The sequence below is a fragment of the Leucoraja erinacea genome, chromosome 8 (assembly GCF_028641065.1).
Source record: "Leucoraja erinacea ecotype New England chromosome 8, Leri_hhj_1, whole genome shotgun sequence".
Lineage (NCBI taxonomy): Eukaryota > Metazoa > Chordata > Chondrichthyes > Rajiformes > Rajidae > Leucoraja > Leucoraja erinaceus.
Window position 1 is genome coordinate 43,164,612 of NC_073384.1, and position 18,077 is coordinate 43,182,688.

The 18,077-nt window shown below is 43.2% G+C and overlaps 1 protein-coding gene across 1 annotated transcript in view; it reads right to left on the bottom strand.

Moving 5' to 3' along the window:
• LOC129699622 (exportin-5) overlaps positions 1 to 14,775 on the bottom strand; it is a 90,207-nt gene extending 75,432 nt beyond the window's left edge. Inside the window, exons 1-2 of the mRNA XM_055639584.1 lie at positions 14,482 to 14,775; positions 1,390 to 1,511 (exon numbers count right to left, since the gene is read on the bottom strand). Coding sequence (XP_055495559.1) covers positions 1,390 to 1,511; positions 14,482 to 14,586 — 227 coding nt within the window. The 5' untranslated portion in view covers positions 14,587 to 14,775. The remainder of the gene's footprint in view (positions 1 to 1,389; positions 1,512 to 14,481) is intronic.
• Positions 14,776 to 18,077: the final 3,302 nt, after the last annotated feature.

Sequence of the window (18,077 nt, forward strand, 5' to 3'; positions counted from 1 at the left end):
CACAACTACGGTGGCCAAGGTCTGCTACACCATCATCTATGCCATTTTTCAGCTAAGACGATAAGTCCAGACAACATTCAGTCTCGTTTGAATTCAAAAGATCCCATAGGAGGGCTCTGGGAATCATCTCAGGTGGCCTGACCAATATTTGTCCAAATATATCACAAAAACAGATCTGGTAATTATTATATGACTAGAGACGTTTGCCAACTGTATTAATTGTCAGCTGGATTTTCTCAAATTCAAATTTCAAAAATACGTCCTGAGCTGCAAGGATCATGAATGGTGGTTCATAAATGAAAATCTCTTGACTACCCAAATATTCTATTTTGCTACCATTATACTTAGAAATAGGGCAAAACAAATAAGCTAGTGTATTTAGCACTCATTCAGAGACAGTCATTCATTACACCTCTCTATCATCCAGCGTAAAAATTCAGATGTGTATCCTACTGCTTTTAATTGGACATCCTCAGGTGCATGCACTATGCTAGGAATCTAGCATGGTCACCTGCTGCTGTATCACAAATTTAACACAAAGCACAGCTTTGCAATGATGCTCCACTTATAATAAATAGCCCCATGGCAAACAATGGGGAGACTGTCTGGACACCCAGGACAAGCAGTGCAGTCATTGTGTGCAGAGTTGGATTTCAGAGCTGTAAACTGGCTAGCAGGGTGAGGGCAGACCATTGTCAGTGACTGGCAGCAGCTGTTCTGGACCTTGCATTCCTTCTCACCATTTCCAGACCATGGTTTGTGCCGTCTCCCCCTTTGTTTGGTTGAACTGCTCTCCCCAGACCAGAGATTTCTCTGTTGCAGCAACTTCAAGGGTAATCAACCTTATCACATTACTTTGTAGAAACTAGGAATACTATCCTGTTAAATATTGTCTTGTGTACCCAAGTATAGTGAAAAGCTATGTTTTGCATGCTATCCACACAGATCAGACATACCATAAATAAATACAATCAAGTCAAACTCAAGTACAATAGATGGAGCAAAGAGAAAGGAATATAGTTCTCAGCATTGTAGTGCATCAGTTCCACCAAGTCCACATTGGGGTAGAGGTGAATTGGATGGCACCCTCGATGAAAGGGCCAATCAGCAGCCTGATAACAGAGAGGAAGAAGCTGTTCTCCAGTCTGGTGGTACTCACTTTCAACTTTCTGTACCTTCTGCTGGACAGGTGCAGGTAGAAGTAGAACACATTTTACATAGAAAACATTTAAAATGTTAAGTAAACTAACTGGACAGAGTAAACAAAGTAAATGCAAAATCCAGAGTCAAATCAGGATTCACGAACTGATCATCAGATTTGCAACTGCACCATAATCTACTTATTTGAACTGAACTAGCATTACAATACAAAGGTAAAATATCACTTACTTAATAGAATGTTCCAGAATCTGAAGTCCAAAGTGGCGGACTATCCCAGTATTGTTTTTCTCAGCAAGACGTAGTCCACACTGTACCGTGTGCGGACATTTCTCCTTGAACTCTTCACAAAACTGCAAGATTAAAACCAAAAGAACATGCTCATAAGCCTGTTGTTCAGAAAATATTATAAATTTAAAAAAAGTATATAATTTTATTGTTAATGGTTTTCTAATGCAAATCCCCCAGTTTCCCATAGTTCTCGATTTGCCCAATGATATCCATCACAGCTTTGCAGAGGAGGAAAGATGGTTTCTCAACGTGCTAATCTGGAAAAGCAAGATGTCAGGCTATTATAGATGAAGCAATGTACGATGAGAAAAGATTAATTCATAATCTGTAACTGCGTAGCCTCGAGAAAACAATGATTATAGTAAAGTGAATTATGTAAAAACAGAGCAATTAAATCTGAAGCCAGGGTCTTAAATCTAAAAAATGCAAACCATGAATGCATTGTGCAAAATTAAACAAATATTTTGTCTATCTTCACAGAAGATCTGCTGGCAATTCCAGAAGAGTAAATGAAGAGCTCAGGCATATTTGCTCTAATTAGATAATAAATAATGGAGAAATATGTGTAAATACCCAGTACCAAGAGTTCTAAAAATTGCAGATTCTATAACAGTTTGCATAGATTGCAAGACAGCACTACATTAGAAAGGCAGATAGAAAACAAGGACCAGCGAGCTTGACATCAGCAGCAGCAGAAGAAACACTTCATCCCTGGGGAACATGGATAGTTGACGTCTTGGGTCGGGACCCTACTTCAGACTGCTTGCTGTCCTTGTATATTTATATTTGCATTTTAACTATTGCTAAAATCTAAAGACATCACTCTTACTTTAATTTTTCTCCCTTTCCATCAGCCTTTTGCTTTTCAGTTTGGTCCTAACTATTTCCATACCTTCTCCAATTCGACCCAAATCCTCAACCCATCTTCCCCAAACTGAACTCAATTAGCTAAACTGAAAAAAAGAGATCTACAGAGTTGTGGGCAAAATGCAGAAATTATTTTACATATTGAAACCTTATTACATCACCCTATTGTTATAATTATTTGAATGTGCACATCTAGAAACTTCCCTACCAGGTTGTAGTTTCCTGCACTTGCCAAATCAGTCGATCCACAAACTCCGCTGGTATTTGTTCATCTTTAATATCTCACCTTAATCCAACATTCTTACCTCTCATTTAATTTATTCACTGTCCACTCAAGCATAACAATCTTCTCAGCTAAATATTTTCATTGCTTTTTCAACTTCGATATATTAGGTCACTCATCCAGGTTTGGAGAAACGTTAACTTTGCTAGTTCATCATTGCTGCCAGCCAACCTCCCTTCACAGCAACTCTTCGACAAAATGTCTGCAGAGGCTGACCAACCACGCCAGCTGCTTCACTTCCAACAACTGGGTCTTGATTAAAGATTTTACATGCTGAAACGTATCTCTCCAATTAACTATCTCCACGTCACCAATAGAAAAAAGCTCATGGACTTTTGTTCCAACAAATTAAGACCATCTTGTCTCCCTCCTATGGCTACTACTTCTCTTCTCCCGTGCAACCCCCAATCTTGGAACAACTTAATTCTTGCCCAACCACCCTGACTAAGCTCAGTTCTTTTTTATTTTAACATTCAAGACAGCATTTTATAAAATACCCTTAATTACCCTTCAGCAAGCCGCACTTCAATTCTAAAAGTTAGGCTACATTTGGAGATTTGCGTGCGGTTCCGGTCAGCCCAACACTGGTAGAATGCAGAAGAGATTTACCCGAATGATGAATGGATTAGGGCAGGGGTCTCCAAACCATGGCCCGCCAGCCACATCCAGCCCGCCACGAGATTTTATCTGGACCGCAGCTAGCTCTTAACACGTACGGTGCAGCAGCTATTTAGCGGGTTCTGTGGTAGCGCAGCTTTAGAGAGACAGCGCGGAAACATGCCCTTCGTCCCATCGAAGCAATGCCCGTACACACTAGCACTAAACTACACACACTGGGGACAAATTCAATTAACCTGCAAACCATATAACAATTACAGCACAGAAACAGGCCATCTCAGCCCTACAAGTCCGTGCCGAACAACTTTTTTTCCCTTAGTCCCACCTGCCTGCACTCATACCATAACCCTCCATTCCCTTCTCATCCATATGCCTATCCAATTTATTTTTAAATGATACCAACGAACCTGCCTCCACCATTTCCACTGGAAGCTCATTCCACACCGCTACCACTCTCTGAGTAAAGAAGTTCCCCCTCATGTTACCCCTAAACTTCTGTCCATTAATTGAAGTCATGTCAACGTGGAGAGTGGGAGGAAAGCAGACCACCCAGAGAAATCCCACGCAGGTACAAACTCCATACAGAAAGCACCTGTCTGCTCTCTCTCTTCCCCCCCCTTCTCTCTGTCTCCCCCTCCACCCCCCCCCCCTTCTCTCTCTCTCTCTCCCTCCCCCCCCCCCCCCTCTCTCACCAGCCCTGTGGAGATCGGTAGCCAGCTCTGTGTTGGTGTGCGTGCCCGATGGGTGAGCATTATGCGTGCGTGGTTAATATGCCTGAGGGATGATCACAGCGCGTGTGTGAGAGGGAGAGATAGAGAGTGCCTGTGTGTGTGTGTTGATGTGTCTGTGTGTTTCGGTATGCGTGTGCCTTTCTGTGTGAGTGTGACTGTGAGAATGAGTGGGAGTGAGAAAGTGAATGTGAGGGTGAAGAGTGAGAAAGAGAGAGCGAGTGTGTGTGAGAGTGTGTGCGAGTGTGACATTTTTTTATTTTTTTCCTACTGCTCACAAAAATGTCCCAAATATATAATGTGGCCCTCATGCTGAAAAGTTTGGAGGCCCCTGGATTTGGGGCATTAACTACAGGGCTGAGGTTGGAGAGATTTGGATTGTTGTCTCCACAATGCCACAGATTGAGAGATCTGATACTAGTATGTAGTATACAAAATTAAGTGAGGCATACAAACAGGAAAAAGCCAGAACCTTTTCCCCAGGATAGAAATATCAGAAATGGTAGCGTGATGTGGGGAGTGGAGCGGGGTGGAGGGGGGTGCTAGTTGGCGGCAGGGTCAGCCAGGCTCGGTTTGTAGCGGTCTCCATCCCCATGAGGGTGACTCGTGAACAGCTCCTGCTCACCACACTGACCTGGACCCTTTGACCTGGTCTCCGGCAAAGCATGTCGGCACAGCCAGGGGAAGCCTCCATCTGTGTGCGTGTGTGTGTGTGTGTGTGTGTGTGTGTGTGTGTGTGTGTGTGTGTGTGTGTGTGTGTGTGTCTCTCACACTCCCTCTCTCTCTCTCTCTCTCGCCAGCCCTGCTCTGATAGGCGGATCAGTAGCTGGCTCGGTGTGTGTGCGTGCCCGATGGGTGAGCATTATGCGTGCCGTGGGTCAATGTTAATATGCCTGAGGGGTGATCACAGTATGTATGAGTGTGTGTGTGTGAGAGAGGGAGAGAGAGAGCCTGTCTGTCTGTCGGTCTATGTGTCTGTGTGTCGGTGTGCGGGTTGATGTGTCTGTGTGTTTCGATGTGCGTGTGCGTTTGAGAGTGAGAGTGAGAGTGAGAGCTAGAGTGAGAGCGAGAGCGAGTAAGCGAGAGCGAGTAAGTGAAAGTGAGACATTTCTTTATTTATTTCCTGCAGCCCGCAACAATGTGCCAAATATATAATGTGGTCCTCATGCTGAAAAGTACAGGACTGTGGTTGGAGAGACTTGGATTGTCGTCTCCACAACGCCAGAGATTGAGAGATCTGACACTAGTATGTAGTATACAAAATTAAGTGAGGAATACATACAAGAGAAAGCCAGAACCTTTTCCCCAGGATAGAAATATCAAATATTAGAGTCCATAGCTTTAAAGTGAGAGGAGCAAAGTTTAACGGAGAAGCACGGAGCAAGTCTGTTTTGCACAGCAGGTGCCAAATGCTTGGATGCGCTGCCAAGGCTGGTGGTAGAAGCAGATATGATAGTAGCATTTAAGAGACTTTTGGATTAGCACATGGATAAGCAGGGTACGTAGGGATATGGAATACATGTGCAGGAAGGAACTGCAGATTCTGGTTTAAACCAAAGGTAAACACAAAAGGCTGGAGTAACTCCAGGAAAGGCAGCATCACTGGAGAGAAGGAATGGGTGACATTTCGGGACCATCCTTCGGAGAATACATGCAGGCAGATAAGGGCTAGTCTTGGCATCATGTTCTGCACAGACATTGTGGGCCGAAGAACTGCACGGCACAGGAATAGGTTCTATGTATCGTGTAAAATTCATTTTTCCTCTAATCCCATACATGTCTCACTCTTCCCTCTAATATCCTCCAAGCTGATAACCAAAATATTTATGCAACCCCAATCCTCAGCTCTTGATATTTCCCAAATCGATCACCACCACTATTATAATATTTTCAGTCAACAAGTGGAATTTCTTCCCACAGCTTGTTTGCCATTTTTAAGATACATCTAAAATTCTCCAGATGTGAGAAATATACAAATAAGACTACTCTAACAATAGGTATTTACATAGAATGTTAACTTTCAACACACAGAAACGTGTGGGAAAATGTGTCATCCTCGATAACAATCAGCACGGGAGCACCGCAAGGTTGCATGCTCAGCCCCCTGCTGTACTCACTCTATACTCATGGCTGTGTAGCCGGACATAATGCAAACTCCATCATCAAGTTCGCCGATGACACCAGTGTTGTGGGATGAATCACAGATGGTGATGGGTCAGAGTATAGAAGTGAGATTGACCAAATGGTGGCAGCACAACAACCTGGCTCTCTACACCAACAAAACCAAGGAACTGATTGTGGACTTTGGAAGGGGTAGGATAGCGACCCACAATATATCTACAGGACGATGGTGGAAAGGGTCAACAAATTCCTGGGTGTTCATATTTCCGAAGATCTTTCCTGGTCCCAGAACACTGATGCAATTATAAAGAAGGCACATCAGCGCCTCTACTTCCTGAGAAGATTACGGAGAGTCGGTATGTCAAGGAGGGCTCTCTCAACCTTCTACAGGTACACAGTAGAGAGCATACTGACTGGCTGCATCGAGGCTTGGTTCTGTAACTTGAACGTCCAGGACCTCCCCACCATCGAAGGTATCTATTGCAGTCGCTGCCTCAAAAAGGCTGCCAACATCATCAAAGACCCACACCATCCTGGCCACATACTCATTTCTCTGTTGCCATCGGGAAGAAGGTACAGGAGATTGAAATCTGGAACATCCAGGTTCAGGGACAGCTACTTCCCTACAGCCATCAGGCTATTAAACACATCAAACAAGCTGTTAATTAAAACAGTATATTATTACTATTGGACTAATAAATCTGTTTATTTATTGTATATATATATGGTCTATGGTAGAGAGACACACTGAACTTTTATCTCCCGTTCTGGATTATGTTTACATATTCTGTTGTGCTGCAACAAGCAAGAATGTCATTGTCCTAGCTGAGACACATGACAATAAAACTCTCTTGACCCATGCTGACTTGATTATTTAAGGATTTTATTTTATTCCTTTAGTGTAAAACATGGCACGGGTCAAAGAACAGCCCCTGGGAAATGCCATGGGACTTATTAACAATACACTCCTCTTGCTATTCAAGGTATAGCAGCAGGTTTGTTCATCCCTCCCCACCTCTTCCTCTCCCCAGGCACTTTACCCTGCAACCATTAGAGATGCAACATCTGCCACTTCGCCTCCTCCCTCACCTCCATTCAAGAGCACAACAGCCCTTGCAAGTGAGACAGAGGTTTAGCCTCCAATGCATCAGGGAGACAAAGTGCAAGCTGGGAAACTGCTTTATCGAACAGTTGCTAGCCACTTTAGTTCCCTCTTCCCACACCTACCTGTTTACCCACAGCCCCCACTCCATTCCTCCTCCAACCACATATCCTTGTTCTCCAGAGATGCTGCATGATCTGCTGAGTTGCTCCAGCACTGTGGGTTTTTTTCTTGAAAACCAACATCTTATTCCTTATTTCCACATTTTATGCTCCACTATGAAATCTTCTCACGGTTAACCTACTTTGAAGAGGTTCTCCTCCTCTTTCTAACAGTTCTGCGAGACCCTTGCTCACTGCTCCCTTTGTGACTCTTGCTGCTCTCCTGCTAGCTCTTCCAGCTTTCTTACCCCTCTTCCCCCGCCCCTCCCCCACAATCAGTCTGAAGAAGGGTCTCAACCCAAAACATCATCCATCCATGTTCTCCAGAGATGCTTCCTAACCAAGTTACTCCATCACTTTTATAAACCAGCATCTTCAGTTCATCGTTTCGACATTATAGTGTTCAGAGCATTTTGTTCTTATTTCAGATACTTGGAAAGCAATTTGTAATTGTTCCTACATTTTATGTAAAGCGACAGCCAATACGCATGGATCAAGCTTCCGGACACATTAGATAAATAAGCATGAACAGATTTTTGGTGGTACATGATTAAAGGACATCAGATAAAGATTTCCCCAGGCTTCATTAACAACAGCCTATGGAATTTCAAAACAACAGATTCAAACAATACATTTCCTCATAATGTCACATGTTATCTGGAATTACAAAAATCTGGCATGAGATATCCGATTCAAGGAAATTTCCAAAATGAGCCATACAAACTATTTATACATGTATAGTGCCTTTTCATTTCAATGAAACATGAGGCATGCTTTGCTCAACTTCACCTGCCTTATCACCACATATATTTAGTAATAGTTCCCCATGTGCAAGTTAACATTGAGACCCTGAAGATGCATCAAAAGGCTTCTTGCCTTCACGCCACGTATATGCTATATCCAAATATGCACGGGTAACACCTCAAACTCTGTCAATACACGATTGATTGTTTCAGTGCTGTTAGACTGCTTGCAAGAAAGTAATCACAACTACCAAAGTTATTCAATAACAAGGTCAGTCCACTGGCCCACAAACACCAATCAGTTGATAGCATTTTTAAATATCACACTGATGAGTTGTGGGAGTCAATTAATTATTTCTGAAGTGTATTCACTATAGTAATATTGGAAAAATGGTCCATTGTAGAACAAAAATGTTAATTTTAAACATGGCACATGCAATGCAATGCAATGTTGAAGAAAATGCACAAAAGTTTTTTTTTTAAAAGGTAGAATAGGAAACGTTAAAGTTCATGGAAATCAAGGCTTCCATGTACACAAGACTGAAAACTAACCTAAGGTCCAGCAAGCTGTTGGGAAGGCAAGCAATATGTTGGTCTTTATTGCAAAGGTTTTGAATACAAAAGTTTAAAATTCTTACTAAAATTATGTAAGGCCTCGGTGAGACAACATAGTGCAATGTGTACTGTTTTAATTAATTTACTTTCCTAAAAGTAGGATATTTTGCTACTGTTTAAGAAGGAACTGCAGATGCTGGAAAATCGAAGATAGACAAAAATGCTGGAGAAACTCAGCGGGTGAGGCAGCATCTATGGAGCGAAGGAAATAGGCAACATTTTCGGGTCGAGGAGGCCCTTCTTCAGACTGATGTGAGGGTGGGGCGAGAAGAGCGGAGGTGTTGGGCGAAGCGATCGCCAAGCCTACGCTTGGTCTCACCGATTTAGAGCAGCTGACACCTAGTGCAGCGGATGCAATAGATGAGGTTGGAGGAGGTGCAGTCTGCCGCACCTGGAAAGACTGCTTGGGGCCTTGAAAGGCGTCAAGGAGGGAGGTAAAGCGACAAGTGTAGCATTTCTTGCGGTTGCAAGGGAAAGTACCAGGAGAGAGGGTGGTTTGGGTGGGAAGGGACAAATTGACCAGGGAGTTACAGAGGGAGCGGTCTCTGTGGAAAGCAGACAGGGGAGGAGGTGGGAAGATGTGGCTGGTGGTTGGACCCCGTTGGAGGTGGCGAAAATGTCGGAGGATTATTTGTTGTATGTGACGGCTGTATACATTGACGACTGCATTGGTACTACCTCCTGCACCCACACACAACTCACTGACTTCATCCATTTCACCACTAACTTCCATCCGGCACTCAAATACACCTGGACCATTTCTGACATTTACCTACCATTTCTAGACCTCACTATCTCCATCGCAGGTGATAAGACTACTGACCGACATCCACTATAGACCCACTGATTCCCATGGCTATCTGGACTACACATCTTCCCACCCTGCTTCCTGCAAGGACTCCATCCCCTACTCCCAATTCTTCCGTCTACGCCTGATCTGCACCCAAGATGAGGTGTTCCACACCAGGGCATCAGAGATGTCCTCATTCTTTAGGGAACAGGGGTTCTCCTCTTCTACTATAGAGGAGGCTCTCACCAGGGTCTCCTCTATACTCCGTAACTCTGCTCTCACTCCCCATCCCCCCCCACTCGTAACAAGGGCAGAGTCCCCCTTGTCCTCACCTTCCACCCTACCAGCTGTCACATACAACAAATAATCCTCTGACATTTTCGCCACCTCCAACAGGATCCCACCACCAGCCACATCTTCCCATCTCCTCCCCTGTCTGCTTTCCGCAGAGACCGCTCCCTCCATAACTCCCTGGTCAATTCGTCCCTTCCCACCCAAACCACCCTCTCTCCTGGCACTTTCCCTTGCAGCCGCAGGAAATGCTACATTTGTCGCTTTATCTCCCTCCTTAACTCCAATCAAAGACCCAAGCAGTCTTTCCAGGTGTGGCAGAGGTTCACCTGCACCTCCTCCAACCTCATCTATTGTATTCGCTGCTCTAGGTGTCAGCTGCTCTACATCGGTGAGACCAAGCGTAGGCTTAGCGATCGCTTCGCCCAACACCTCCGCTCGGTTCGCATTAACCCACCTGATCTCCTGGTGGCTCAACACTTCAACTCCCCATCCCATTCCGAATCCGACCTTTCCGTCCTGGGCCTCCTCCATGGCCAGAGTGAGGACCACCATAAATTGGAGGAGCAGCACCTCATATTTCGTTTGGGCAGTTTACACCCCAGCGGTATGAACATGGACTTCTCCAATTTCAGGTAGTCCCTGCTTTCTCCTCCCCTTCTCAGCTCTCCCGCAGCCCACTGTCTCCGCCTCTTCCTTTCTCCCCCCCCCCCCTCACATCAGTACGAAGAAGGGTCTCGACCTGATACGTTGCCTATTTCCTTCACTCCATAGATACTGTCTCACCCGCTGAGTTTCTCCAGTATGTTTTGCTACTGGATTACTATTGTCACTCATACCAAGATACAGTAGAAAAACTTTGTTTTCCATGCTGTCCAGGCTAATCACATCAGAGAAGAGTATAACAAACCGTACACGAGTATGACAGCGAGTGCAAAAAGAGAAAGAATATGTCGCAGTTGCAAAGGAAGTGCAGATTTTTTTTAAAGTGCTACAAAGGTCTACAACAGGATTACAAAGGGCAACAAAGTGCTATAACGGGATAGATTAGTGGAGAGTGAACATTTACCAGACTAGTTGCTGGGATGGAAAGTCATGTGAGATAAATAGACCAGATCCACATTCTTCAGAGTTGAGATGAGAGGAGACTGCATTAAAGGGTTAATAGACAAGGTTTACTTAGCTGAGGAATCTAGATAAAGGGGGTCAGTCTTAAAATGAAGGGCAGACCAAAACAAAGAGAAATCAATTCACTCAAAGGGCAGTGAATCTTGAGAATTTTCTAACCCAGAGGGCTACAGGTGCTCAGTTAGAATGGAAAGATTTCTGGGGACACTAAAGATGTCAATACATTTTTAAGACAATGGTGGAAGCAAGAGCCTATGGGGACAGGGCAATAAAATGGTAGAGATAAAAGATCAGCCACAATCTTGTTTAATGGCACTGTAGGATTGAAAGGCTAAATGCCCATTCCTAAATTCCCGTAAGAACAATCGTAATGTTCTTACGATTTAAAAAGTTATTTTCAATCATAACAATCTTCTGTAATCCACAACCTTAACCATTTTCAATGTTGGCCTCATTGACCTCAGGTTTTGATATACATCTCATTCATAATCTATGCCTTTGTTACCTGCTACATAATCGGCCACCTTCTATTGCAATTATCAGCCGGGATGTTGAATTTAAAAATTATTTGCCAAGCCAGAAGATCTTTTCGTAACCATCTCTTATCCCAAACATGGGGACTCTGTACCACTTAAAAAAAATACCAAAGCTAACTTTACCCTTGAGCAGTGCCTGCAAGTAGGGGCACCTGTTATCTCAACTATGCTCTGGGACTCCCTTAAATCCAACTGCTCAAAGCTTTTGGTTCACATGTTAACTTATTCGAATACGAAGTTATATTATCCTTAAGACTTGACAAATTGCAGTTTTCATTGCTATTCATTTTCCGTTGCGCAATCAAATCTTTACCGGGGCTGAAAGAACATGCAATCTAGTAACTTTGACAGTACATTTAATTGCAACGGGGGGTGGGCTGACCACCAGTGCCGTTGGCATGGTGTTTGCACGTTCTCCCTGTGAGTGCGTGGATTTGCCGCTTGGTCCTCTGTTTTCTGCCGATATGCCAAAGACATGCTGATTAGCAAGTTAATTGGTTACTGCCAATTACCAACAGTGTAGGGGGCTCATAGGAGAATTGGATAGAGAGGAAAAAATATAGTTGCACATGTACAAGAATAGGTTGCCACAAAATAAATGGACGAGTGGGATTAATGGTTTTATCGGTGCCAAAGGCTTAATGGCCTCTTATGTCAGATGGAAACACGAATTAGGATAAGCAGGCTGATTTTTAGTCAGAATGGATATAATGTACCATCCTCCTTTCTATAATTTCAGTGACAGTGCCTATACTTACACTGCTGAACATATAAATGGGTTGGATCATATTTACATTGGTGTCTTACTTACTGAAGCAGATCCACCCAAATAAGTAATTTTTCGCAGCACAGGTGGTAGTACAGAGCTAGCTCCCTGGCAGTGAACTGTGAATTACCTCCCTCAGGCAACTCTGTGCCTCTGCTTGTTTGTAAGAAATCCACAGCCATACAAAGTCAATAAGATTAAGGACCAACTTCCTCAAAGATAAAATGTTCCTTAATGGCTCAAAACCAAAATAACAGATTTACTTCTCGGTAGTCTCAGGCATTAAGCCATTGGCAAAAAAAAAGGTTGTGAAGTAGCTTTGGCAGGTCAAGGACTTGACCAGCTAGCCTTGGAAATCAAGAGAATCGTCACCAGTCCCTCAATATATTGAGAATCACTATTATCCAGGAACTAAATTGGACCAGCCACTCAATGGCAACTAAAGTAGATCAGAGTTGGTATGCTGTAGAAAATTAATTACTCAGACTACCCAGAAATATGCCAAATATTTATCAGACAGTTCAGAATTTAGAAGACATTCTCCACAACTGTGTGGATGTGCTCCAACAGCCATCGAACACAATCATGGTCATCTTTGAGCAACACAGTATTGCAACTAGTAGAGCTACTGTCTCACAGCTCAGGTCACCCATTTCAATGGAGTTCTCTGTGTAGTGAACACATGTAATCCATTTGGCCTTGTGGTTTTAGTATAGTTTAGAGATACAGCCTAGATAAAGGCCTTTAACCTACCAATCCCATGCTGACAATCGACCCATGCTTAGCATCCACTGCCGAGACGCTAGGGGCAATTTCACAGAAGCCAGTTAACGTACAAACCTCTGTGGGACATGGGAGGAAACCCATGCAATCACAGAGAGAAGGTGCAAACTCCACAGACAGCATCCAAGGTTAGGATTGAGCCTGAACCCACATCTCCAGTGCTGGGAGGCAGCTGCTTTCCTCCAGATGCTTTGATTTCTTTCCACATCCCAATACTTGCAGGTTGGTAGATTGATTGGCCATTGTGCAATTGAATGGTAGAATCTAGGGGAGATTGTGGGGAAAATAAAATGGGATGGATGCAAATTGACATAATATAATGGCTACAATGTGTTATCATTGAAAACTCAGCAGCTACATCCTGTCTACTTCGACAACTCACAAATTCTCAATTTCACTGTTGGTAAAGATAGTGATAGGGAAATGGAAATGCCACAACTTTGCATGTGCAATCACATATAAGGCAGCTATTTGGAAATCAAATTTAAAAAATGACTTGCATTTGCAAATGCCTGGATCTCCCTACCCAAAAACATCATGGCTACATCTAATTTACTCAATGGTTCCTATAGGATCACCATCAAGAAGGGTCGCAACCCGAAACATCACTTATATACGTCACGGACAGATTGGTATGTTACTAAACTTACTAAACACTTCACTCCATTTTTTTTGCCAGCATATAAACATTTCTACACTGGATAGATGAAATTAAAGCAAATGAATCAACCCAAAATCACTCTTCCTACTCTGAGCAGACTACTGCTATACATGTTAGTTTGATTTCCACAATTTTAAAATTGGGCTAAAATACAAGTAGCGCAAGCAGTAACAACCTTTATCTTAATCTCCCTTGCCCCACGCCTCCTACAAAAATAAATGCACAAAACAAAAGAACATCTAATTACTTCTGCACGAACGTCAAATGCGGTCCAAAAGCATTTGAATGAATTAATAATTATTACAAACGCGCGCTCGATGACTATTATTGGCAATATAAAACTGCGGCATTGAAATGCCATTATCAGATGCAGGTCAAACGTATTTTCGGAATAGGAAGTCGTGTGCAATGTCACCAGGATTTAAAAAAAACACCTGAAACTGCAATACACACACCAGCAATATTGGATGTCAAAATGAAAGCAAACGGGGAAACCTGCTTCCATGATGTAAAAAAAATGCATTGCGATCAAACAACTCCACAGAATGAATGAAAAGACAAAGCGCGCCGCAATGGCGCTAACCTTATATTTGAAATGTGTGCTTTGCAAAGAGAATGTTTTCTTTTTAAACAAAATGGAAAATTTGCATTGCGCGCTAATTGGGACAAATTAAAGCTCGGCTGATTGCTGGTGCAGTAGGAGTTTTACAACTCCAGTACGCGAAAACCGTGTGTCCGGATTATGTGCGATTTGAAGTAGGGGGGAGGGGGGAGGGAGCATCGAATTAATGCATTTGTGATGCACGCGTCCCATCGTCTCCTCGGGAAGGAGAACTCGCCTTCAAGGCCTCCAGCCGGTAGCGCGAACTCGAGCCTCCGTCCATGATCACGTTTACCGCCTTCATCAACTGTTCGCACAGCGTCGTGATCTGATCGCCCGACATAACTGCACCTCTCCCCCTGGTGATTCGGCGCCCCGTATGCGAGTCCGCTTGCAGCGAGGAGCGAGAGCCGGCGACTTTTATTCAAACAAAGAGCAGCCGCCGACGATGGCGCAACCCGTTATTGTCTGAAGCACCGGTGGCATGGACAGGCCGACGCTCACACGGAGCAAGCTGCGCATGTGTGCGACCCCGACCAGGTTAAAAAAAACCCGTCGGCTGTTGACGTCCTGCTTCCGGTCGGAACCACCGCCTAGTAAACTACAATTCCCACAATGCGCAGCGCCGGCTCTGCTGACGTCATTCACAAGGCACGGAATTCCTGTCAGCAGCAAGGAGCTGCAGATAGACACAAGATGCTGGAGTAACTCAGCGGCAACTCCAGGCAGCATCTCTGGATAGAAGGAATGGGTAACCTTTCGGATCGAGTCCCTTCTTCAGTCTGAGAGTCAGGGGAGAGGGAGTCTAGATATAGGGAGGTTGCACGCAGTCGAGGTCACGACCTGTGACCCGTACTGTTGCCACGCAACGCCAACTGGAGTACACGTGATGAACTGCAGGTAAGCACTGACCATGGCTTTCAATGTAACGGACCTGTTAAAAACCGCCGAAATAGTCAATTTTTGCGCTGTAAATAATTGTGGAAATCGTTGTAAGCGTGAGAGACATTTATCCTCCTTCAGAATTCCAAGTGAGGAGAAATTATGGTAGAGAGATGCGGCAGCTGAAGGGACAACAGGTAAAGTGGTTGGCGAGCATTGGCCGTGCAGATATCAAAATTGAAAATACTGGGAATTATCGTGTTTGCTCCATTTCATCAACAATAAGGCATTATTTGTGTTTTTTCTTGATTCCTTTGGTATCTAAAAAGTTTCAGTGATAAATCTAGCTGTAAAATTTTACACGCAAATAGAAAACGCTTATGAAGCAAAATGTATCATTAAAAACAAATCGCAAACCATACGTGGGTATTGAATTACATTTTACTCAGATGCAAGCCAAGGAATGGCATAATTGTTAGCTGTTAATTGGACATAATCAACCTCAGCAAATTTCCAATATCTTTGAAAGGGAGTGGGTATTTAAGCTGTCAAGACATTTTATTATTTGCCAAAATGATAGAATAAAAATTACTTTTCTACACGCCACTCGTCAGTCTGGAGATTTTTTTAATGATAAATTTAACTTCAGAAGTATTTTCTTTTTGCATGTAAAAACCCACTTCAGAACCATGGGCGATTTTAAAATTTTACAGCCAGATTTATCGCTTCTGAAACTTTTTAGATACCAAAGGAATCAAGAAAAAACCCACAAATAATGCCTTAACGTTGATGAAATGCAGTGAGCAAATGCGATAATTGCCAATATTTACGATCTTGATATCTGCACGGTCAATGTCCGCCAACCACTTTAGCTGTTGTGTCCCTTCAGCTCTCGCTTCTCTCTACCATAATTTCTCCTCACGTTTGGAATTCTGAAGTAGGATAAATGTCTCTCACGGTTACCCCGATTTCCACAATTATTTACAACGAAAAATTGACCATTTCTGTAGTTTTAAAGGGTAAGAAAGTAAGCGTTTCGTGCATTCAGTGTTGCCGGAAGCTGCCATGTACTCCACATGGATTGAGCTGCTCCATGCTTCACGCCCTTTGAACCTATGACCTTACGTGGAACCCCCCTATATGGAAGGGAAGGTGTGGAAAACGACAGATCAATGTGGGAAGGAACTGCAGATGCTCGTTTAAGATCGAGTTAAGATCGACCTGAAAACGTCACCTATTCCATGTCTCCAGAGATGCCGTTAGGAATTTTAGGTTAGGAATGTCCTGCATTTTTTAAATATATAAACCCTAGCATAGCTGTGGGTTTTTTAAATTAAAAAAAAAGGTTAAAAGCTCTTTTTCCATACTCTTACTTTTAGCTTGAGAGTTATTCTAGAGAAGCTGATAAAAAAAAAACTCTGTCCAGACACAGTCAGGGAATTGACAATCAGTCTGAAGAAGGGTCCTGACGTGAAACATCACCTATCCATTCCCTCCACAGATCTACCTGACCCACTGATTTACTCCAGCATTTTGTGTTATGCTCATGATTCCAATATCTGCAATTCCTTATATCTCAAATTAACAAAATGGTTAAAGTAGCAAATTTCCAGCAGGGATTCCAAATTCTTTACGTATAGAAAGGTTTGAGTGAAACCTTACATCCATTCTTTTTTAGTACACAGGCAGTTAACTGTCAAGTAGGCAGGGATCCTGTATAGAATGATTCAGGATTTTACTTTGCAGATTCCAATCATAGAAACATAGAACATAAAAACATAGAAAATAGGTGCAGGAGTAAGCCATTCCGCCCTTCGAGCCTGCACCGCCATTCAATATGATCATGGCTGATCATCCAACTCGGTATCCTGTACCTGCCTTCTCACCATACCCCCTTATTCCTTTAGCCACAAGGGCCACATCTAACTCCCTCTTAAATATAGCCAATGAACTGGCCTCAACTACCTTCTGTGACAGGGAGTTCCAGAGTCAGACAGGAATTAAGGAATGCTAACTTTCAATTCCATTGAAAGTATGGAATATGTTCAATGGGTAAACCACTAAAAAGTTTTCCAAAAAAAAACTAAAGGAAGTTTAAGTTTTGCATAAAAGATAATTGCAGAGGGCAATTCTGCACAGTCTGCAAGCCTTTTATTGCAGTCTGAAGAAGGGTCTCGACCTGAAACATCACCCATTCCTTCTCTCCAGCAATGCTGCCTGTCCCGCTGAGTTACTCCAGCTTTTTGTGTCTATCTTTGGTTTAAACCAGCATCTGCCGTTCCTTCTTACACATCTTTTATTGTCAGTAATGTAGTTGCTTGTTCTGGCCACCAAGTGACTCCAGACAGCAAATTTCTGAAGTCGTTCCAATGATATGTTGGTTATGGAAGACATAAAAACAAGTTAACTGTAATTTCCCAAAATAGCTGACCATTTGGCAGCTTGACCATTTTTTTGGTGCCATGAGGATCTCATTGATTTGGCAGGAAGGAACTGCAGATGCTGGTTTACCTCGAAGATAGACACAAAATACTGGAGTAATTAAGCAGGACAGGCAGCATCATCTCTGGAGAGAAGGAATTGGGGACGTTTCTAGTCGAGACTCTTCTTCAGAAGAGGGTCTCCAGAGATAGCATCTCTGGAGACCAGTTACTCCAGCATTTTGTATCTATCTTCATTGATTTGTCAGCCATATATGACTCTCAGTGATGTCTTCTGAGGCTCCATGTATATTGATGTCTTCGAACTCTACCATATCACCAATTCTCTCATTTTGCACGCTGCCTTTTCTTTGTTCTGCCACTTGTCTGATGGCATGCATTGAGTGAGCAGACATTTCAACCAAAAACATTAGAGAACTGAAGACATTCTCTTGGGTCTCTGCCATAAACTCCACTTTTGTGCCACCAACTCCAAATCTCTGCTTACAACCCACAGAGGCTGAAATAGATA